The sequence below is a fragment of the Dermacentor silvarum genome, chromosome 4, assembly GCF_013339745.2.
Source record: "Dermacentor silvarum isolate Dsil-2018 chromosome 4, BIME_Dsil_1.4, whole genome shotgun sequence".
Taxonomy (NCBI): domain Eukaryota; kingdom Metazoa; phylum Arthropoda; class Arachnida; order Ixodida; family Ixodidae; genus Dermacentor; species Dermacentor silvarum.
This window is the reverse complement of record NC_051157.2, coordinates 25,163,596-25,187,304: the sequence shown is the minus strand read 5'-3', so window position 1 is coordinate 25,187,304 and position 23,709 is coordinate 25,163,596. Positions and strand designations below refer to the sequence as shown.

Sequence of the window (23,709 nt, the reverse complement as noted above, 5' to 3'; positions counted from 1 at the left end):
TTTTATTTTTTGCCTCGTGGGAGGAAAAAAACTTTAAGCTCAGTGAAGAAATCACGGTCGCTAAATGTCTTGAGGAACCTCTTTTGGAGTTGTTGCACCGCTACAACATGCACCGCTCGTTTTAAACGCAAGTGAAATTGAAGTCCTTCGAGGATTCCCTGATCTCGCGGGAAAATCATGGGAATAAGGCTAACTATCCGTACCTATCACCTGCGAAGTGTTCAAAAATGAATAAATAAGCACGACAAAAAAGAATGAGGAAAAAAAGAACAGCAGCATGTTGGAAGAATCAAACTGTGCCAGAATGTGCTCGTGAAGGAGAAGGCGAAGTAAATATGGAATAACGGACTGCGATCTGGAGTAGTAAACAGCTCTTCTAGATCAGGCCCAGCGAGCAGCGCTCGCCAGGGCAGTTCTGGACCAATGGCACCACCCTTAGGCAGCGTTTTCTTTTCCGTTATTTTTTTAGTCTTTCTTGGGGAAGTTAAACTCAAAATTTGGTCATTAAAAAGTTTTCTTACCGCCCACACTCTCTCGGCTCATACTTGTGAACTTATCGATCACAAAGTAAATATTACTCTAAGGCGCAACATCATAGGTAAGTATTAGGAGGTGTGTTCCTTTATTAGAAAATACATAGATACGTAACTCTAAAGACCCTAGTTTCAAGCTGCGCTGAAAATGCCATGCATGCGCGCCGACACGACGTTCCCCGACTGCGCGCCGACACGCCCTCTGCCATGGAGGAAGGAAACCCTCTGCACAAGCTCATGCCCGATGTATTGCCAGATGGCGTCCATGTCGCACGCAATTTTATCGCACGCACAACATAAAGCGCTGTCTGACGGGCAAAACATAAATGGCGCTTGACGGTAAAATGAAATCTGCTCAAACCTTCATGCAGGACGGAAATGGTACAGAACGCACGGGTGGCCGCGGATCAGACCAGCATTTTTCTCTTCTTCATTAAAGTTTTCCTCTCTCTCACACACACACACGCACACGCACACGCACGCACGCACGCAAGTGAAATGAACTAAGTTTCTCTATAGCAGTACTCGTGCCGCGTTATTACCACCAATGTCAATTGAAAGATAAAGAATATGCACAAAACCTCCGCAAAGCTTGTGCTGAAACAGTACAATGATAGGGGAACGCCTATTAAAATGTACCATAACGAAAAATACTGGTTCATATATGCATGCTTCCGTGCTGACAAAAAACTTGAAGACGCCGTCGTACACAGACCTATATATGAAGAGGTCTGAAGCAGCTGGCTTAACATTACGCACAGTTTTCTAAGGACGATTGAATCGTAGCTTTAAAAAAACCACCGCCCAAGCACTCGGTACAGATGGTTAACCAGCGCAGCTGAAACGTACGGCCCCGGAGTTTATCAGTGGGTTAATCCCGACGCTGTATTGAAGCGTTTCTCAGTTATTGGTTATGTGTTTGTGTTTCTAGTGGAACGCAAGCGCCAATGGCGGCCGGGTGCTGCTAACCACGACGCCGAGCTAACTCGACATATCGAACGCATGCGACAACATCGAACCGAGGAGAAGGCGTTGCGGGCAGAGCAGCGTTAACGTGGCAATGGCGGGAACGCGTTCGCTAACGACGTCACTAACGGCGCTGCCAATAGCGCGCGCGCTTGGGTGCGACGTCGAGAACGACGTAACTGATGGCGCAGCCAATGGATACGCTTAGCGAAACATAGCACGAACGGTTTTTCGTTTCGCATTGCCATATACAGCTTTCGCTGTAAAGAATCTAGGTAATTTAAATTCCGGGGTTTTACGTGCCAAAGCCACAATCTGGTTATGAGGCACGCCGTTGTGGGGAGCTTCGGAATACTTTTTACCAGCTGGGGTTCCTTAACATGCACTCGATGCACGGCACACCAGCGTTTATTATTGCGATAGCAATTATATGGACACTCAAAAGCAGATTTCTGCCGTCGGCGTCGCCGTCGCCGTCGCCGTGAGGTTCCGTATGACGTCATTTGGAGATGAAATCGTCGCCGCGCGCCGAACGCTGTATGTGCGAGTGAAAGGGCGCGAGGGGCGCGTCTTTCACGGGGAGTGAACGCACGGCGGAGAACAAACGCGCGTTCTGCGCCGTGCTCGCTTAAGGGCTGCAGAAGTAGGCGTCTCTTTTCTCCTTTACAATCACCATATATGTAGAGCAAACGCGCCTTCTTCGGACGCGCGAGAGGCCGTGGGGGAGGGGGAGGGAAGGGAGGCGACGTTTAGCTGCGGCACCAAGTGCCTATTTATATCAGAGGCTCCAGCAACAGTCACCAACGCCGCACGCATTTTGAGCTAACGCGGGCAAAACGCCGATGGCGTCGACAACAGTTCTGCGTGTTGTTGCTACCAAAGCCGCTCACCTTACTTCGTATGACATTGCTGTGTTGCTATCGCATTCATTGCTTCGCCCTTAGGGCGAAACTGTGACATTTTTTTATTTTAACACGAAAGTGTTTTATGCCGGGGTCCACCAAGACTTCACTGACGTATTTCCGTCACGGAAATACGTCATAGAACATAATACAAAGAAAGAAACCAGAAGAAAAAGTTCCACAAACATGCAAAATTTGTAAATCGAACCCACGACCTCTCGGTCCGCGACGATAGATCGCCGAGCGTTTAACCCATTGCGCCACAAACGCATTTGCAGAAAGCTACACAGACGCGCCTTATATATCTAACACTCCTCCGTGTACCCGCGCTCTTGCTCGGGGCGGTGCCGCCGCCTACGAGCAGAAAAGAGAAGTACTGCATTATGACACGAACGCGCACCGACAGTGAACGCTTCTGTGGTCTCAGCACTACGACGCCTCGATGCCAGCATTCGAAGGGACGCTGGCATCAAGAAGCACTACCAACGCCACCTAGGTGGCGTTCACCGTACTCAGCACAGCGGAGCGTGGCCTCCGCAATTAGCTCTGAAAATGTTTCTGAAGTTGATCGCGGAGGCTGCAATTACGACGCGCTGTACGCGCTGATTTGACTCGGTGACGATTCAGTTATGTGCTTTGTCTTGCGCGTTGTATTAGTGTGTCAGTTACGTGCTTCGTCTTTCGCGTTGTGCTAGCGTGTGCAGCGTAGTGCAGCTTCCATATGCACGACGGTTGCTCATGGTCATCGACGTTGGTAGTCGTGATGGAGGAGACGTGCCACCAGGCGTCAGCGTGGGTGCATCAACGCCTAAGGGCGCTTTAGCCACAAAACACCAATAGACATTATATATCAATGTGCAATAAACATTACACTACTTCTGTGAAGACACGTTTCAATTTCGTGTTCTATTTATTCCCTCCGCCCCCTTGAGGATGCAGCCTCTGCGGCAGGGATTGATCCCGCAACCCCAAGCTCAGCAACGCAGGGCCATAGCCACTGGGCTACCACGGCGGATCATCTTAGCTCTAGTTCCAGAAGGACAACTACGCATTGCCGAGCCTCCTTGTGCATAAATATTACTAACGCGACAGCGTTAAGGGCCCAGTGTCGCAGAAAATCCGGCATCTTCGTCTGGTGGAAATAATTCTGCCAAACCACATCATCCCGAACCACCCCGACCGGGTGGCAACACTACATTTGCTAGTAGGTACAGCGTTTGACCGCTGGCGCCACGCTGCGCCGCTCGCACGTACCGCGTTTGTAGGTGGTTCCGTTCACCGAGGGCGCTCGAACGCAATGATATGGTTTGCACGAATGCAACCTTTGGAAGCGTGGCTGTATGGCTGAGTGGTTACGGCGCTCGCTTCGGGACCTTGCGTTCGCGGGTTCGAAACCCGCTCTAACTAAATTCTTTTTTTAATATCACGCTTTTCCCTTTTTTTCTCTCACTGTTTGCCAGCGCGGTCGCTTGAACCCCGGCGCCACGGCGGCAGCCGTGGTGCCGGGCCCCGACGCGAAGCGGCGGTCGTTGGGGTGTTGCGGAGCGCAGCGTAGCAACACCCCAAATAAAAAAATACTGCTCCAGTCAGGTAGACTGCTCCCTCCCTGATAGTGAGATTATATTTGGAACATCAAAACAGTGATGCGTTTATAATACCACCGATCCCAACAGCAGGCTAAGTCACCACCAGCCCAGCCCAACGCCTCCTCCGTTCCAACGGCGGCGGCTCGAAACATGGTACGCGCGAGCGGCGCAGCGAGGCGCCAGCGGTCAAACGCTGTACCTACTAGCAAATGGAAATACGCGACCGGGTGGGCCTTCGCGTGGCGCAATGCGTTAGTGAACAAAAATTGAATTTCTCAAACTAAAATCCGTCAAAAAAATCGTAACGTACGACTTAACCACAACCTACAGATGTGATAGCGTCGGATTGTAATTTGAATATACGAGAAAGGAGCCTGACAAGCAGCCAGGGATCTTTAAATGTTATCGCGTTCCACGCTTGAAGGCGAAGCTTAAGCGTCCTCCAGTTCTGATGGTGTTTACTTTGGTTCTAGGCAACATTGAAGGGAATGTTGAAGCCCGAGCCTTTCTAAATTTTGATCAGGCCCGATGTCGGAGAAAATACGATGTCGGTGTCGGCGTCAACGGCGTCCAATAACGCTATCACGCTCCAGTCTCAAAGGAGCTTAAGCGTACTCCAAGAAGTTTTTCAAACATACTCAAACATATTCAAACATATTCAAAGTCTAAAAAACGAACTGTTGTTTTCTTTGCATCCACGAAAACGTCATATGGGGAGTTTAGCAGCCGTCAAGGTAGGTAGAGGTAGAGCCTTGGAGTTACTGGCACATATACTATATACCTTAGGTTCGAAAAAAAAAAGTTCCAGCATTAGATTAGCACAATTCGGAACGGGGCAAACGATGCGCTGGGATGTACAAAGCCGGCACGCTCAAAGGGTAATGAAGGACAAAGAAGATTACGGCAATAACATGCGCCGTAAGCACGCGACCTGCACTGGCTCAGAGAAGAAGAGAGAATGCATCGCGCCGGTTCGATTCCACCGGAGCTGTCCGAGAAACTGAATAACACGGACCCTGAGGTGGCCGCCGCAAAGGCGATCCTCCAGCGTCGCTACTTACAGGAGGAGGCATGCGATAGACCGCCAGTTCCCGCCAGCTCGGCGATGCCCACGGTGGTTGACACGGGCACCCCGCACGGAAACTTCATGCAGTCTGCCTCCTTACAGACATTCTGGAGCTTCTACAGGCACAAGGCGACCGAAGAAACACGCCGGTACGAGCGCTCTTGTTCACTTGGTACTTATTCACACCGGAAGGTCTGTGCAACGCGAGGCAATATGGCTTACATAGTAGGAAACACGACAATGTGCCGATTCGTATACAAGAACGATAAAGACGCCATTGCGCTAAGTACGCAGTGTTCCGTTAAGCGTGTCACTGAGCAATTTCATGTTGGAAACATTGCACACTGCGCTAACGGAGAAAGGCAGAAGGTGAAATAAAATGAGGCAAGTAATATAAACAGCGTGAGTGCCGCATTTTACTGCATAAAGTGCTAGCGGTACTGTCAGTTGTAAAATCACGACAAGCTCGTGTGCTTTTGCAAAGAGGTATGATATACTATAGTTGAGCATTAAGTTCCGGCAATGCATGGGCGAAAAGCTTCAGAGAAGGTGGCCCACATCGAATGAAATTGTATTTTTTTTTCTTCTCGGTTTTTCTCCGGAGTGAAAAAGAATTGTAACGTTTCGGTTCATTTCCGGTTCGCGACGAAATAACACTTTATCCCGGTTTTCGGTTTCCGGTTTAGTAACGGTTAGATGTCCTGCTTTCGGTATAGAAGTCCAACGTGGTGGGAATCGCAAAAAGTATATTGGCAGTTAAGCTCGGGAGGGCGAACCCTATTGACCGCATAACAAGGTTTACTCCCTTTCAGCCCTGGTGGATTCACGTGGTGACATTACAGAAAACGTCCCACACAATTCATGAAACAAAGTAAATAGAAAAAGTTAAGCTTTCGACGTGCAGCCAGCAAAGTGCTGGCGCAATCGCCTGAAGTTTAGGTCGAATAGTGCAAGACAATCATTGTTTTGCAGAAAAATGAAATTAGGAAAATCAATAGTGCAGTAATACTCTTCGTTTCACTTTAGGACGTCGTCAGCGCCAAACAACTCGGGCATCTGGCTTCATAATTTTTTGTACAATAAAGATACGTTGAATAGTCGCTCAAAAAAATATCAGCAAAGTTATTTTCGCGACTCATATAATAGCTAATTTTGCGCTGTGGTAATTTGACGCCACCAGGGCTCAGTGATGGTAAAACTGATTGGGAGCAGTCAATTTTTTTTATATGTTTACCGAAGCGTTTTCTGGAAGCAGAGTGGTCATTTTTGTTGTTTTTCGGCGTACTTACACGTTCGGGACTGTTATTTAGCTGAAAATGTAATAAACCTTCATATGACATTGAGGTGCACGTAGATTATTCATCAACAAAAACAATGAAGACATTGAACTCTTGTGTCCAACCTTTTCGCAAGATGAGAAAGAAACCGAAGATCGCTTCGAAGAGATTGGCCTACGAATATAAAGAACTCAGTGCGAACTGTGACTTCGAAGTTTCGAACAGGAAGTCTCAGCACCTTGATAAGCTTCTTTTAATTGGTACAGTTATACTTCCATGTTTGAACATTTCAAGAGCCCACATAACGTTTGACGGCAATAAAATCCAACTTTCTCAGTCCCTGCATTATAAAATATAAGGAAGTTGCACGTTCATCAAAGAATAAATCACGTGCTGATTCACATCATTTGAGCCCTGGTGGCGTCATTTGACACCATATCCTTAACTTTGCTAAAAATTGTAAAATTAAAAATTTTCTTTTTGTATCATGCTCCTGAGAGCTTCTTCACGCTAAATATGTCGAGCAATAAAATACCTGCCTAAAGGAAAACATTCAGGGCCGAGGCCGGGTTACAGCTGTGCTGGAACTCCTCGGACGGTGTTCTATCAATACGTAGTTCGACATGCTGGCGCGACGCAGCACGAAAGGCAACTGCTGCTGGACAGAAGGAACACTGTCTAAGCAGATACCAGGCGTCTCACAATGCTGGCGTGATTAAGTCCCTAGATTTCGTGCTCTTTTGAAAAAATCACCGTCCCTTCCACTCCGAAGATGGTCGAACAGCGAAGCTGTGCATTCGCGGCTGCTTGGCTGGCCCGAACGGCGTTGCTTGTGGGAGATGGGACGTGTCGGCGCCCACGGGTCACGACGTTCCTAGCGCGTTCCTCACGCTTTCTTTTTAGGGGCGAAGCTCCTCATGGCGGCACCCGTTCCGTCCCCGTCGTAGTAGTAGTAGTAGTGTGTAACCAGTCTAAGAAAAATGAGAAAAAAATTCCGAAGTTGTGTCCGTAGCGCGGAATCGAACCAGGGACCCCTCGCTTCCGAGCGCGCGGCGTTAGCCCACTACGCCACGAAGCGGACATGGACAAACGCACCACGATGGTTATAAATACCCAACATTAACGAAAGGCCGCGTTTCTAGCGCGTTTCTAACGCATTTGTGCTAGCGCGTTACGGCCCGTGTAAGAAGCTGGTGTAAGACGCTGTGGCCTCTCCACCTTACCTTCAACGCGTTTCGAGCGCGCTGCCCAAAGCGGTGGCAAGTCAAGTTCAAGTCGAGGAGCGTTTATGAATACGGGGGGTATACTCTCTCAGCAGTCATGTGATGGCGTCGGCAAACGCGGTGCACGTTCCGGCATATGTAAATGGCTGCGTAAGACGCTGTGGCCGCTCCCCCTTACTAGAAAGTACTGCACGTTTCCAACGCGTTTGTGCTAGCGTCCCCTTAAACGGGAGTTTTTTTCTACGACGTTCCCAGGCAAGAGTATTTGACCAAAGCTCCGTATATGCAACCAACGCTAACGCGAACTCCTCTCACAACCCACTCCTCTGTTGACCTACTTTTTCGTACACCGCCATTGATTGGCGCGCCTCACGGTCTTCCCTTCCAACGCGAATATTGGACGGCGCGACTTAGTCAACCCCCCTCCCCATTCTCCTTTTCATCTGCACCCTCTCACAGCATTCTCATAGGGGAAAAGGGGTCACTGCAACCCCTTTCCCCTTGTTGAGATCTTTTCCTCTCCTCTTCCGCTAGGTCACTTGGCCCCTTTTTAGCGCAACGCCAACCACGACGCAAGGTCCGCATGAACAGCTTCAATGTAAAAAAAAAGCAAAAATATCATGGGCCTTTAGGCATGATGAGCGCCGCCAGCGGCGTTGCAGGCATTTCACCTCGACGGTGCGCGAAATGAGACCAACGGGGAACCATCGGCGTTAGTCGTCGCCTGGTTAAATGTTAGGTAACGTTAGCTTGGCGCGTACTGCTCAGACCAGAGTATACACACAGCAGCTCAGCAGGAACGTAGTGTGCGTGTAGAGTGCGTGAGCGCAACCCTCATGTCAGCAGCGGAAGGCAGAACGCTGCCCTTGCTCTTCTACCCAAGTGATTGAGCGCAGCGTTAACCGTGCGTCCACTTCGCTTCGTCGTTATTGCAGCCAAACGCCCACTGCGTGCGAGTAACGCGTGCGCCGTTAGCGGGACAGCACGACAACGATGGCGGCGACGGCGGGAACACGCCTCGAGCGTCCGTAAAATTGAAAATTAAATTAATTGAAAACACGCCCCAGAACTGCTTAATGAGTTCTTGAAGATCGAAACCTGCTGCGTACACTTCGCTAGAGCACTCCATGCATAAGAGCCGGGCCCATTTATACATTCTTTCACCCATTTACAGCCATATACATGCATCGATGTCTGACACCGTCATCTCGCGGTTCACTGTGCCAACGCGAGCCGTATATAAAAATGTGGTTGATCCCTCTTATATAGGAATCGGTATAGAACACGAAAGTGAAACGTGTCTTCACAGAAGTAGTGTAATGTTTATTGCACATTGATATATAATGTCTATTGGTGTTTTGTGGCTAAAGCGCCCTTAGGCGTTGATGCACCCACGCTGACGCCTGGTGGCACGTCTCCTCCATCACGACTACCAACGTCGATGACCATGAGCAACCGTCGTGCATATGGAAGCTGCACTACGCTGCACACGCTAGCACAACGCGAAAGACGAAGCACGTAACTGACACACTAATACAACGCGCAAGACAAAGCACGTAACTGAATCGTCACCGAGTCAAATCAGCGCGTACAGCGCGTCGTAATTGCAGCCTCCGCGATCAACTTCAGAAACATTTTCAGAGCTAATTGCGGAGGCCACGCTCCGCTGTGCTGAGTACGGTGAACGCCACCTACCAACGCGTTGGTAGTGCTTCTTGATGCCAGCGTCCCTTCGAATGCTGGCATCGAGGCGTCGTAGTGCTGAGACCACCGAAGCGTTCACTGTCGGTGCGCGTTAGTGTCATAATGCAGTACTTCTCTTTTCTGCTCGTAGGCGGCGGCACCGCCCCGAGCAAGAGCGCGGGTACACGGAGGAGTGTTAGATATATAAGGCGCGTCTGTGTAGCTCTCTGCAAATGCGTTTGTGGCGCAATGGGTTAAACGCTCGGCGATCTATCGTCGCGAACCGAGAGGTCGTGGGTTCGATTTCCAAATTTTGCATGTTTGTGGAACTTTTTCTTCTGGTTTCTTTCTTTGTATTATGTTCGTGTATGTTCGTGTGACGTATTTCCGTGACGGAAATACGTCAGTAAAGTCTTGGTGGACCCCGGCATAAATCACTTTCGTGTTAATACACGAGGAATGACATGCTCACCGCACTGACAACTTTCTGTCACTACAGTTAGCATCAACAGGCCTCTGCGTTGAAAGTATGATATCGCAGCAAATTGTTGTTGAATGGGATTCCGTGTTGCGTCACGCTTGTTTTATTCGATCAAATGCCGAAATATTTTTGAAACATTTATGCATCTTTATATAAACATTACTGGGTCATCTACCCAATTATCTGTTCAACACGAAAGTTGTGTGTACATTATAGCACGCGTGTAGTCGTGCACATTGAGGCATTCAAGATTAATGATTTCTAAGCATTGCTGCCCGATGAATTTGTGGCTTTTGTAAAAGAGGAATGTGATGTGGAGTGACTGTGCATCATCTGCGCAACTAAGCCTAAACTCATTAGCATGAAGTAAACATACGGTAGCAGAACAGTTTTGTGACAGCTTAAAAAACTGTCGTTAAACTGTCGGACCATGACATAGGTCAACTGCTGGCAGAGTGAAGTGTCTGGTATAATGAGAGCCTCCGCAGTAAAGTATATTTACAGGCACCTCGAAGGGTTTTACGTGTGTTTTACAATCGACGTATATGTTTTGCACACTGAGGCAAAGTGAGAAAGGCACTTTTATCATATTTATGGTAGCAGCGATGCTGGGACAAGGACTGAGAAAAGTCCTTGTCCAGGACATGTCCAGGATATGTTTCTCCAGTCGTCCCAGCAGCGCTGCCACCATACAAAAAACGGTTCACCTACTCACCCAGTTCTCCATTCTGATGCAGTACACCTATTATACAGTTGGTGGAAATGGGCGGCACATTATGGTTGATGTTCATACAAAATTTACAATGTCTGGCTTAATCCTTTCCATGCCGCAGGAAATAACAAAAGTTATACCAAGCTTCCGTGAGATTAGACGTGCAGGCAAGCCAGGTATCAGTGCAAGCGTTCAAGCAGCGAAAAATTATGAGAAAGATTACGTGCAGGTCATCTAGTGTCAAAAACCACAACTATACAAACAATTTTACGGATGGGATCATCATCTGTTCACATGTAGAATACTTTTCCCCATGACGACTATACTCATCAGCGGTACAGAAAGGGTTTTAATCAGCTTCGCAATTAATTTAATATGCCCTCGAAAGCGTTATACAAGCGTTATTTAAAATGAATACATCTGGTAGAAAAAAAAAGATCCTTGCTGGAAATCGGGCTGTAATTTTGGAAAGCCTCATGATCTCCTGCATCTTTTTTCAGTTATTCTTTTTTTTTTTTTTGCCTATAGCCTCAGATTCACATCAGTGATATCGTACGGAAGATTACTGAAAAATGTCACTTGTACAAGGGGTATGACGATTTAGCAGGTGTCCCAAATAATTTGCAGTGTATGTTGCAGTCTGTATAACCTTACCAAAACTCTGCTTGACTGTGCTTGACTGGCACGAGCATCAAAGAATAGCTCAAGGTAGAAATATTATGGCGCTATTGTTATTGCACCTCAGCAACATCCTGGTTATACAACCACTCAACTTAACGACTCTAGCAGTGGTGCATATTTGTCGTGAACAGACGGCAGTAGAATGCTACCGGAACAGTCACGACGATGAGACAAATGCTCGATCACAAACAGTGGATCACTCCACGGGAGCATGACGGCCTGTCTGGTTTACGTCGTGGCTTCCATCCTGACGCTGGCCGTGACCACGGTTCTCCTACTCCGCTACCTGTCGCCCAAGAAAGACGACCTGCTCATCCACGGCCCGTTTGGCACCGTGCTTGGCTCTGTCATGAGCTGCAGGGGACGCCTAGTGTACGCCTTTCGTGGCGTGCCATTCGCCCAGCCGCCAGTGGGTGACCTACGCTTCCGCGAGGCCGTCGCAGCTACCGACGGCGGTGCCCATTCCCTCTACGATGGCACTCGCCCACCAGCGCCTTGCCTCCAGGGCAACAAGACAATAAGGCCTCGCACCGGTGAGCGTTCTTCCTTCTCAAGACGAGAGTGGCGCTCGCAATTGCTTGCTGTTATAGGTCGCTATGAATGTGGGTCTTCAAAAACGATCAACCTTTCTTGGTAAATATATGCGTGCAAGAGCTACCACAAGATCGCTAAAGGTTTCGAGGTTATAGTTCGCTCTTAGAAGGTGTGCTACGGTGTCATGTATTTCTAGTCTCTGTCCACGTTTTTTGTACTGTTTCCCACGCTTTCGAAGCTACCAACGCTAGGATTTCCGATCTCTTATAATAGTAGATACCTAAAATTAGTAGTGGCGCTATCTTCTATTAGTGAACTAATACACATTACCGCATTATTGATGGGCGTCGCCCTAACGGGTTTGTGACGCCGTGGTTCTCAAGTGGCGTGCTTTCAAAATAATGTCCGAACTGCCAGCTTCATTCACAGCATTATTTGTTTCCATCTTCGGGCACGTGACAGTAATTTTGCTTCCTCGCTTGCTTGCGCATACGTATCGCAGGCGGCGAAAGGGAAAAGGTCGATTCGGATCCGCATCAGGGACGCGAGGACTGTCTCACGCTGAGCATCTGGAAGCCGCCAGGTGGCTGCGAAGCCGGCCCGCGAGCGGTGCTCTTCGTGGTGCACGGTCACTTCTTCCAGATGTCGCACGCCGAAAACGAAGGCCGTTGCCTCGCTGCGCTCGGAGACGTCGTGGTCGTGGCGCCGCACTACCGGCTCGGAGCCATGGGATTCCTCAACGCACCGCCCGAAGCGCCGGGCAACGTGGGCCTCTCGGACCTCGTCGTAGCGCTGAATTGGACTAGAACGTGCGTATACGGACGATACCCTTGCGCACAGCAACGAGAGAGAGAGAGCTATACCCGAAGAGGTTTACCGAGGCCAAGTCCGTTTGGCTATTGCGTGGATTGCACCTTTGCTAGTGACTGCCGAAGGAAAGAGCGAAGCGCACTTATTTAGGGATAATCGTACAAGCGGTGCATGCGGTAGGCATCACCAAATACTTACTGGGAGCTTACCACTGTCGTTGAGAAGAAAATGTACTATCATTGCATTATACCGGTGCAAACATATGGGGCAGGAACTTGCAGGTTAACAAAGGAGCGTGAGTACAAGTTAAGGACCACAGCAAAGAGTAATGGAACGACAAATGTTACGCGTAACGTTAAGAGACAGGAAGAGAGCGGTGTGGATCAGAGAGCTAGGGGGGATAGCCGATGTTCTAGTTGACATTAAGAGAAAAGAATGGAGCTGGGCAGGCCATTTAATGCGTAGGGTATATAACCGACGGACCGTTAGAGTTACAGAATGGGTGCCAAGGAAAGGGAAGCGCAGTGGAAGACGAAGAAAAAAACTAGTGAGGGTGATGAAATTAGGAAATTTACAGGCGCAAGTTGGAATCAGCTAGCGCAACACAGGGGTAATTGGAAATCCCGGGGAGAGGCCTTCGTCCTGCAGTGGACACAAAGAGGTGATGATGATGACGATGATGATGATGATGACGACGACGATGATGTACAAGCGGACATGTGGGAAGCACTTAGGAAAACAAGGGTATGTGCACAAGAATGATAGGCGAAACACAGCGCCCTTGCGCGAGTGCCTATTTCACCAACAATGTAGGTAGTGGTCAAGAGGACATCAAAGGTCGTGTTCTAAACCGTTTGTAGTGGCACACTTGAACTCTGCATACGGGATAAAGTGCGAAGGGGTAGTAAACAAGAAAAAACAACACGACAGACCTCGTAGGCGCAAACACACCCCTGACTTTCAGTCGGTTGCACAGAACAGTTATAGATATCTGAAATCGCAGTAGGCGCTTCAGTATGTTTTAAGACGAGGTAGCAAAGTCAGGAGTTGAGCGGCCTGTCTTCTAGCATTCTAACCGATGTACGAAGGCTGATTGCAGGCAGAGATTTGTACTTAATGAGAGCTGTACGGATCTCGGGAATAAGAGTTATCCACAGGGCACGGACCTTCGTTAAGCCAATTTTTAAAGCTTTTTGTCTGTGTCTCTGACATCGTATCATGTATATCTGTACGTGTGATGTCAGATAAACTTTGACTTTGGAATCTAGCAATTACACGCGACCTGATCTTCCTCGCAATGCGAGGTTATTAGGGCAACTTCTTGTTTACAAAACTCCAAGTGACTCTTAGCATACATGGCATTAAATAAAATCGATAAGGATTGTGCCTGATTGAACTATACATCGATCTCCAGTGTAATGCGTAAATGTTTAAAAACTCAGCTCTCGTAGACCAGTCGGTACGTTTCATTCAAGCTTCCAGGCAATCGAGGGGGGGGGGGGGGGGGGGGGGGCGCCACTTAGCCCATCGGTCCCTTCGTCTCAGCTTTATACAGGCGACCTTAACGCAGGTGACTACGTATGACGCTTTTCAGAGAACATTATAGAAGCGGGGACAACTACATATATCGTCCTTTGCTGTCTGTGTCAACGTTTGCTGCTCACATGGAGCTCAGTTAGGCTGAGCACCATTTTATTGCCCGGACTACTTCTCTCCAACTTCTTAAGAAAAGCAGTACGTGATGAAACCATTGTTGCTCTTAGTTATCCACCTGCGAATATATAAGAAACAAGATATGTGCCAGCAAAGGCTTTAGCGCCTACCTAAGCTCGAGCTTATCACCCCATTCCATTACTGCTTACAGATACGCGCCTTATTTCTGCGGCGATGCGGCGAACATAGTCGCTTTGGGTCATAACGCCGGGGCGTCTGCGGTCGGCTACCTGCTGCACAACCAGGAAGTCTTTAGCGTCAGCAGGGCCATTCTCATCAACGAGACACCATTCACGAGGTACTATACGATGGATAAAAATACACGTTTCACTGACGTCTCGCTCACTTCTTTTTGTATTGTTACCGCACTCATCTGTATATTATATATATATATATATATATATATATATATATATATATATATAGTTCAAAAAATAGAAGCACGTGCTACGTGCTTCTATTTTTTGAACTACTTCTGTGCCGGCTCCGGTTACTCTTTACTTCACTGATATATTAGAAAGAAGGATGACGGAAGCCGAGGTACTCGAAATTTGTTAATCATGACCACATAAAGCCAACAGACAATGAAGTCAAGGAAAGCATCGGAGTCATTAACTGTGGTTGAAATGAGATGTACACAATAATAAAGAAAAAAGAAATAATAGTGCACGAAAAGATAACATGTCGCCGGTGGGAGCCGAACCCACAACATCCGCCTTACGCGTGGTTGCACTACCAAGTGTGCTACGACGACGGTCATCAATCCGTCTACTAACTTGGGTTTTTACGTTTTCTAGATCTAACCCTGGAAGTGCTAGCCAGCGCCACTCAGAGCCATGGTGGGTGGATGTTGAACATCGTTTTCCTTTTTTTTTTCTGCCTGATGGCGTCACGTCAGGCGTGAACTTAGGACAGCAGGCTCGTGGCTACAAAACCCACGTATGCTGCCTAATGACTTAAAAGCTGTCAGATTCGATACCCTCGCTATGAATGAACGAAAGAAGGGAAACCGAGGAGCTCGATATTTGTTAATCATGAGCAATATATATATATATATATATATATATATATATATATATATATAGAGAGAGAGAGAGAGAGAGAGAGAGAGAAACTTTATTTGACTGGCAAACGTTTTCAGGAGCGGTGGTCGCGGAGCCCCTTAGTCCAGGTGCCCACTGCCTCTGCCGCCTGCCTGACTTGGCTAATTAAGGACTTTCGTCCTGCCAAGTCGGAACGGGCGAGCTGTGCTTCCCACTGCTTCATTGTGATATTGTTAGTTGGTCTATCAGGGTGCTTAGCGCACTCCCAGGTTACACGTATTAGGGTAGGTATGCCACCGCACCAAGGGCACTTGGCCCTATAGCGAGTGGGATACATGGCGTTTAGCATTTTTAGATGGGGGAATACCCCGGTCTGTATTTTGCTCCAATCGGCGGCCTCTTCCCCGCTAAGTTGTGGTTCCTGTCCCACCTCGGTTCGGGCTTGTTTACCAAAATTAAAGAAATGCGTCACTGATGCGGGGATCGAACCTCTGTCTTCGAGCACAGTAGCCCCATACTCTTACCATTAAGCCACACTCGCGCGCATACTCCTCTCTTGGCAAAGTCGACTAACTCTTCTGTGACGTTTGGTGCGCGCGTCATGTGCCAGTTTCTCACATTCTTCTCTCGTGTCAGCTAGCGCTTGGAGACTGACAGAATGCACCATCTCCGTTATCGGTCCCCGTTCTCCCGCCTTTTTTTCTACCTGGTAACGCTTTGCTGAACGCTTTGCGGACACCCAAACGATGCTGAACAGCCAGCTACCTGCAAACTGCTTCGAATAACATCGATTCCCACTTGGGATCTGCACCTTTTTCCGGTTTCGCTGCGCCACTCTTCACGGCATTCTTATACTCCGCTACGCGAATTCGAGACTTAAGATAGACTTGTATATCTCGGTAACTTGTATTGTTCTTTATTTTTTTCACGCGAAGATATAGCCAGTGCTACTGTCAATTCGTTTAAAGTAAAACCCAATGCAAGAGTACAGCCAAGAATTTACTGGCTTGTGATGGCCACGCCACTGAAGAGAAAATTAATTCAGTTGCCAAACCGCGCTATTGTTTCCGTACAACAGCTTGCGTTCACAACTATCTCAAAATGTAAAAGTGAGTTGCCCGACCTACCAACAATTTCAGTGCTTCGTCGGTGAAACGAAGTAGGTATACGTGACTTTACAGCAGTGAAACTTTGTTCGCAGGTACTTCGACAACACCATCAACGCCAAGGCTAATCTGGCGACCTTGGCTGAACGGCTAAGCTGCGACTCCAACAAAACGCGTTCTGTTTTGGACTGCATACGGAACGCCAGTGCAGCGCAAGTCGTGCAAAGTGGTGCACGTGGAAGGCCGATCTTCTTTCCATCCTACAACCAAACTCTGATGCGTTTTCCGCCCTACGACCGCAAGGACATAACCAGCGTACGTCGCTCATTCGGCGTACGTTACTGGAATGCGTGTGATTTCAAGAACAAAATTATCCACGTTTCCAGTGTTCTTGTTCAATCCGCTTCGGCATAACTGAAAGAAGAGAAGAGTTAGCATAACGCTAACTAATGGTCAATTGATAAGCAGAGCATGTACTGTGTGCCTTTTCTGTCCTTAAGACAGAAGTTTACAGTACAACGTGAATTCGAGACTTGAAGTGATCAACAGCAGTTGAACAAGAATTTTAACACATGTATTATGTTTATTGACATGTATAATTTCTTCAGTGTTGATTTATACAATAACATTCAAACTTTTGTATACAATGCATGTCAGCATGTCACTGATGTCGTTTAGAATACTTATTGTACTGAGATAAAGTACTCTTCCAGGTTCAGGTGTGTGCCTTTAGACCTTAACCATTAGTTTTCTTGTGTAATTGTGTAATAAAACACGAAATGAATTAATAAAATGAAAGTGAATTTCTCTGGAGCCAATGGTTCGACATAGGGGCTTGTCTTCATCCTTGACTAAGACAAGAACCCATGTCAAAACGTTGGCTCTGATGACATCCACTGTTTATAATTTCTTGCCCTTAGTGTTTTGTCGTGCTATGAAAACAAAATAAAACCTTGACAAGTCAGTCAACGTTTTGAGAAGCGACTTCGATACATCTAAAGAAACTACTCCGGCATTTTTTTTTCGTGCTTGCCATTTCTTTTTTAATCCAAATGACAGAGTATATTGAAGCTTAATTCAAGAACAAAATTTGTGCCATAAGGAGTTAGGTAATTGTTTTCGTTGTTCTCATTCTCCTCACTGAATTCTTCGATGTCTACCTGCAGCCCAACCGCATCGACCTGCTTGTCGGCCACACGGATGGCGACCTCTACAACCTCGCAGACACGCTGAGGCCTGACTTTGCGCAAACAGAGCAACTGCACTTGTCCACGGCTTTCCTCACCCTTCTGGGCGTAGAATCACCGACGGAGATAATCCGCTACTACCAAAAGGTACCACAGATAATACATTTGGTATGCTGGTAGCAATAGCTCTTTGTTCCTGCCTTGCTAGCTCGTTCAACATGAGGTTTCCAACCAACTTGACATCTGATGCTCGTATATCGCGTAGTAGAGAAGCTGGGAACACATTCCGAAGACTCGTCGCGCGAAATAGTAACCCGCATGATCTTTTTAAACAGTCAGTGACGATATGAAAGCAACACTGTTGTCCAAAGATATTCTCTATAAGATATTCTCCGGACCTTCTGTGTTATGGGGCTGTAGCGATATGAAAGGTGCAGTTCTCTGTAAAACTGCATATTAGACAGAAGAGGTTCTGTACGCATTCAGGAAGGAGTTGTTACGCTAGTTGGCGACTTTCATTAGCACGGCCAGTAAAAGTTTAGCTGGCGCACGCAGTGATAACGACGTTCACGTGGTGGTGTTGCCTGTACACGTTGAAGATGTGTGTACATTCCTTGCATGCCTACATTCTTGCTTAGACGTGAGCACTACCCATGCCGTTCTTCTCGGTTGTTTGCCGCAAAACATGGAAGCTTTGAAATTTGCCGTTTAACCAGGCGGCGCAGACGGGGTTGACACGCCCAGCTGTCGATGAGGACGATGCAGACACCATAATGCTGAGTGACGTGCTCCACGCGTGTCCCGCGCGCTTCTACGGCCAGTTCCTGTCCCAGAAATTCAACCGTGTCAGCAGCTTCGTGCTGCCCCGTCCCGAGCGATCGGCAAAGGCCGTTGCGGCAGCCACGGACCTCGAACGATGGCGGGAACTGGACGAAGACTTACGGCGGGCTCTGGGAACGTTTCTTCCCGATGAACCATCCGACTCGGACGTCAGCGACAAGTTCAAGCTTAGCGCCACCCTCATCTATATATGGGCGTCATTCGCCACCACCGGGTATGCATTCACACTGCGGCGAAAGCAGGCAGCAACGGGTTTGGCTTTTTGGGACTCATCGTCATGTTTTCGCTTAAAAAGACCGCCGAAGGCTTTGAAGACAAGCAGATATTTCCAGTATATCCAGGCGCACGTAATGCAAACTCTTCTTTTTCGCGTCGCCCCCTGTTGACATGCGAACAAATACTTATTAATAAAAAGAGAAATAGCAAGTTATTGATATTGATTCAAGAAGAAAAATGTTTTTGCTAGAAGACAAGGACGTAGGGAAGAGAATACATCAAGAGTGCTACTGTCTACTAACAAATGAATGTTTATTTCGTGAAAGATTGGTACTTACGCGCTTACATGCGGAGAAAAAGACTACACAGCAAAACATTAAAGGCTCATTCACACCGGGCGACTTGAGGAGGTCGCGCGACCATTTGCGACTCGCGAACAAAAAGCGACAGAAGGCGACTGATGTTCACACCGGCAAGCCCGGCTGAGCGCAACCTGCAAGTCGCAATCCCGGACATTCTCGTTCTTCAGCGAGAATTCTAGGGATCTACGCAGTTAGCGGGCACTTCCATGGATTTTGGTTCGAGCGATGGCTGGATTTTGATTCGAGCGAACAGGAAGACGTCGTCCCTGTGCTGCCCCAGCTGACACTCCGCCGGGGTGTCAGCTGTGGCAGCGCGGAAGCCTCCGAAGAAAACTCGACGCTCGTGGGTGCGCCCGTGCCTCCGCTCGCGTGAAGTGACCGGCCACGCAAGCCGCCTCCTGCCCGAACTTTGTGCGCATGACAACAAGTATTATCGAGAGCAAGTTGTAATTTCCTAGTTTGCATTGCGTGTTATTCGGTGCATAATATTAAAGCGAATCTGTTCACCCGCTGTTCACCTTTGGGTCCAGCGAATGCGACCGCGTACATTCGACAAGTTGCTGCAGCTGCTGCGTCGCAGAATCACAAGACAAGACACCAATTACCGGCCTGTAGCCTGCATATCGTGACGCGGACATTGCATTTGGCGTGGACGACGACACGTGCACATCACTTTCGGTGTGGCGCTGATTGGTTGAGCAAGTTTGCGACCACGGTCGCGCGACTGAAAAATAGAGCATTGAGCGACTGGCCCAAAATGGTCGCTTTTCGAGAAAAGCGACCGTTTGCGACCATTTGCGACTGGTCGCTTTGTGACCAACTTGGTCGCGCGACCACTGTCAGTCGCCGGTGTGAATGAGCCTTAACAAAACTGGTATGTTCGTTAAACAGGTCTCGATCACAAACGTATGCAGGATATAAATGTGTGAGCGCACTCGTTCCACGACGCATCAACCACCAGTTATCTGCACTCATTCCTTATCAACACCAAGGCACCACGCTGTCGCAGGCGGGACGCGCCAGATAAAGCGTCAGCTCCGCCACTAACTGTTATGGAGCTTGGTCGAGGGCGCTGCCTTTTGATGCGGGCGAACGGTTAGCCACGTGATAATTTTCATTTTTCGCGTGCTTTCATTATCAGCCGGAAAAAATAATCGGGCAAAATGTTCCTGGTTGAAAAACATGCCAGCTTTAAGTTTCTTTCAATTTCCTAAAAAGTCTTCATTGACTGCACGGCATTCAGTGCATTATTTAAAAACGCAGTTTATTGAAATTTGTTATTAAATTCAATGGCATCAGCAAAAAAATTACTGGAGGCTACTCTACTCGACTGTGAACAAGGTGCCCTTGGTTATCTTCGCGTAGAATGGCTCGTGCTGTTTTTTTTAATTTTTTTTTATTTTTATTTTTTTTGAAGAACGAGATGCATGATAGCTGGGACAGCCTCTATACAATGAATTCTGGAGTTCTACTTGATAACCAAATAATGTAATGTTTATTTTTATGTGGCAAGAAAACTGATAGAACCAATTTCTTTTTATAGGTGCCTTCATTCCCATACACATTGACTCTTTGTGAATATATATTTTACTTTTTTGCCATTCTGTTTCATGGACAAAGGCCCACTAATTTCAATGTCCGATGCAATATTCGCCTAAATAACTAACAAAGCTGAAAGTACCATGTTTCTTTTATAACTCTTCACCTACCAAATACTATAGGATGTGCGAATGTTCGAAATTTCAAATGCGGATGGAATAGTAGCTGCTAATATTATGCAACTTCAAACAGTGAATTCTGCAATCCAATACTAATCGAATAGTACCTGCTATTCGATTCTTATTCGATTCGAGAATTCACTATAGGAAGTAGTAGAATATTCGTTTCTTTCTAAGGTATAAGGGATAAAAACACTCATTAGAGCCCTGAGGGAGACAGAATTAACGATTTATGTGAGGACTGTTCAGTATGATTCTGCTGCAGGATAGCTGCGGTTCTTCCGCAGCGGTATTTATTTATGCATCTTTATTTATTTTTGTTAGTTTCCGAGCGAACGCATAGGGCAGACAACTTCTGCGTAAGAATTTCCACTCATTCAATCAGAATAGCTCGCCTTTAGGTAGCCTATATGCAATTTGTTTATTCAATTTATTGTCTGGCCAATCTCACCATGTTTGCATCCTTTTGAAACAATCTGCGAGGCTGTAGTATCACACTTCTCTCCTTCGGTGATCCGAACACCGTACTTGCATCTAATAACACACCGTTTCTTTGTTTCATTTGTCATTGTCGCGGTGCCCAGCTAATTGAAAGCAGTTTATCATTTAAAATCAGCTCAGTTATTTCGACGTCTTATTGAACAGCATCACATGTATGTGTCTATGTATATATATCACTTGATGATTTTACGGTGGTTTAGCGACTATGGCATTGTGCTGCTTTAAGTACGAGCTGGCGGGTGCAATCCCCGACCGTGGCTGCCACATTTCAATGCTTGTTAAGTGCAAAAACGTTCGTGTATATAGATTTAGGTGCACGTTTGAGAACCCCAGGTGGTCAGAATTAATCCAGAGCCTCCCACTACAGCGTGGTGCCTCATACTCATATCCTAGTTCTAGCACGTAAAACCGCCGATCTATTTTTTTTTTTTCGACCGGAGTGAGCTCAGCTCAAATTTCACATTTCCTGAATACCTAATTTATAAAATGAGAAAGTATTTGATATTTGAAGAAAGTTTCTCTAGAATATTCAAGCTTACTTCAAATCAGAAAGTTTACAATTCGAACACCCCTTCCAAATAACAAATTAAACTTTCATCGAGGGTTCAGTCATTCGGACCTATAGTCAGTGGACTTTGCCATTTTCTGAGTCCACTCTTTTTGTAGTGTTTTTTTTTTTTTTCGAAAACGATTGCGGTTCAATTTTCCAGTCGTGAATCATATCCCTCCCTCTATCGGCTTGGCTTTGTCGACATCTTACATGCGGTATATATTTCAGCTGTGGCATATAAGGCCTTATACAATCACGCCGGAGATAACCAAGATTTACGAGTTCGCCCAATATTTACGAGTGCTCTACGGCACACACATTTTGTGGCATCTCAAGTATCATAGAGCTGCGCCATTTGAAATAACATTACAGAAATGACGCTTCGAGCGTGAAGAGTACTTTACGCGATTTAGACAGGAAGCGTACGTTTCTGCATAAATCCGTGAACCATTGCCGAAAGCACATTCTCCTTTTCACAATGCCAGCCTTGTTCGCGCAGCGCTCCGAAAAGTAATACACTCTCGCTTTTTTTCTCGCCAGCCGCCTCCCAACCGTGAACAACGCTCCGTGGCCTCGCGTCACCGGCTACGCGTTTCCCGTGGTGCACATCAGGCCGAATGGACTGACGCTCTTCGGCGACAGCAGCCGAGAAGAACGCTGCAAGTTCCTCGAGCCTAGACTGTTGCTCTAGCACGATCCGGCGCCGTATCACGTTTCTTATCTCGTTTTTGTATTTTATACTGCCTTTTATCTTTCCGTGCTTCTTGACAGGCCTCTGCTTTCAAGACTTTAGCGCTAACCCTATGCTTTTGCTCCAATTTGTGTGTTTCTACAATGCTGATTACAGAGAAGCTTAACGCATACGAGGCACTCGGGCAAAAGTTGATCTTATTAGCTAGAGCCCGATCCTTTTAAATATAGGCAACGGGCGTACCACTGGTTTACCCTAATATCTGACAAAACCGTTGCACATCTAGTAACAGTATAGTTACCACCGGTAATATGATATTCTTGTCCTTCGTCAGTGTATTTTCGGGCCACTTAAGCCGTTTAACCAGCCTATCTCTTGCAATCATGAATGGGTCACCATTTAAAGCAATTGAACTATCTGGTCACTTGCTGCTTGGCTAATGCTTTTCATCCTTGCCTTTTTTGACCACGGACATTTTGATGCATCACCCTGTAGTGAAACCATGTGTGAAAGGCTGTCGACATTTTCGCATACAAGTTGCTTTGAGTTAAACCACCGGTGTATGCGCACCCAGCACTTTTACTTTTCGCCAGCGTCGACAAGCTTCACCGAGTGGCGATCTCGACGCCTTCCTGACAGGAATAATTTAGGCGCTCGGAGATTTACCTCGTCATTAATTATTTGCGATCGCTGTCTGTGCAAACCCGTCTGACGCTGTGCCGACGTTCCCCGGGGTGGAGACCCGTTGTCTATTCCACTGCCCCGGCGGCTGTACGTCCGGCCGCGTATAAATGTCCTCGTGCTGTCGCAGTCCATCGTGCGCGCCATTAGTACCGATGTAGCGGTATAATGCGTCGTCAGCTTTCGGCGCACGACCGCCACAACGCCCATTAAGTCTTATTTCCTGGCGTCGGTGGCCCGTTTTAGTGGGTGCCGGTCTTCCGTGCAAACCAAACGATTTGCTTGGGTCATGGCCCACTGTGTCTGTGTTGTGTTATACCGCATCGCACTTCAAACGTTACGTCAGCCGTCCGCCGGAACTGGTGGTGCGCGAACTGTCGAGTGCTTTTATCCTTTTCTTGCCTCCCGCCAGCTGCAGCGAAAACAGCCCTACGCGCCTCAACGATGGACCATCGAGCATCACATCACCGCGCATTTGAATTCGGTTCTCGTCTCGATGCTCGTACACGCCGGCAGACTACGTTTCTGTTGTGTTTAGTATACATTATTTGTTGTTGTTTTTTTTTCTTCTTTTCCTTCTCACGTAGTGTTGGATGACTCTGGTGCTACATGTATTTGATGGGGGGCTGGTTTTGAATCCCGTTCGC

The 23,709-nt window shown here is 47.4% G+C and overlaps 1 protein-coding gene across 1 annotated transcript; it reads left to right on the top strand.

Annotated features, from left to right (window-relative positions):
- Positions 1–4,945: 4,945 nt before the first annotated feature.
- LOC119448370 (carboxylesterase 3B-like) lies at positions 4,946–22,381 on the top strand. Its single transcript, XM_049665154.1, has 8 exons — positions 4,946–5,202; positions 11,303–11,643; positions 12,147–12,453; positions 14,319–14,465; positions 16,412–16,631; positions 17,483–17,650; positions 18,220–18,557; positions 22,231–22,381. The coding sequence occupies exons 1-8, from the start codon at positions 4,946–4,948 to the stop codon at positions 22,379–22,381; spliced, it is 1,929 nt and encodes a 642-aa protein (XP_049521111.1).
- Positions 22,382–23,709: the final 1,328 nt, after the last annotated feature.

Excerpts from the sequence above, each read along its gene's own strand:
- LOC119448370 (XM_049665154.1), top strand. The coding sequence starts at position 4,946 with ATGCATCGCGCCGGTTCGATTCCACCGGAGCTGTCCGAGAAACTGAAT. Across the intron at positions 16,632-17,482 it reads ACCGCAAGGACATAACCAGC|CCCAACCGCATCGACCTGCT; the intron begins GTACGTCGCTCA and ends GTCTACCTGCAG. Across the intron at positions 18,558-22,230 it reads GCGTCATTCGCCACCACCGG|CCGCCTCCCAACCGTGAACA; the intron begins GTATGCATTCAC and ends TTTTCTCGCCAG.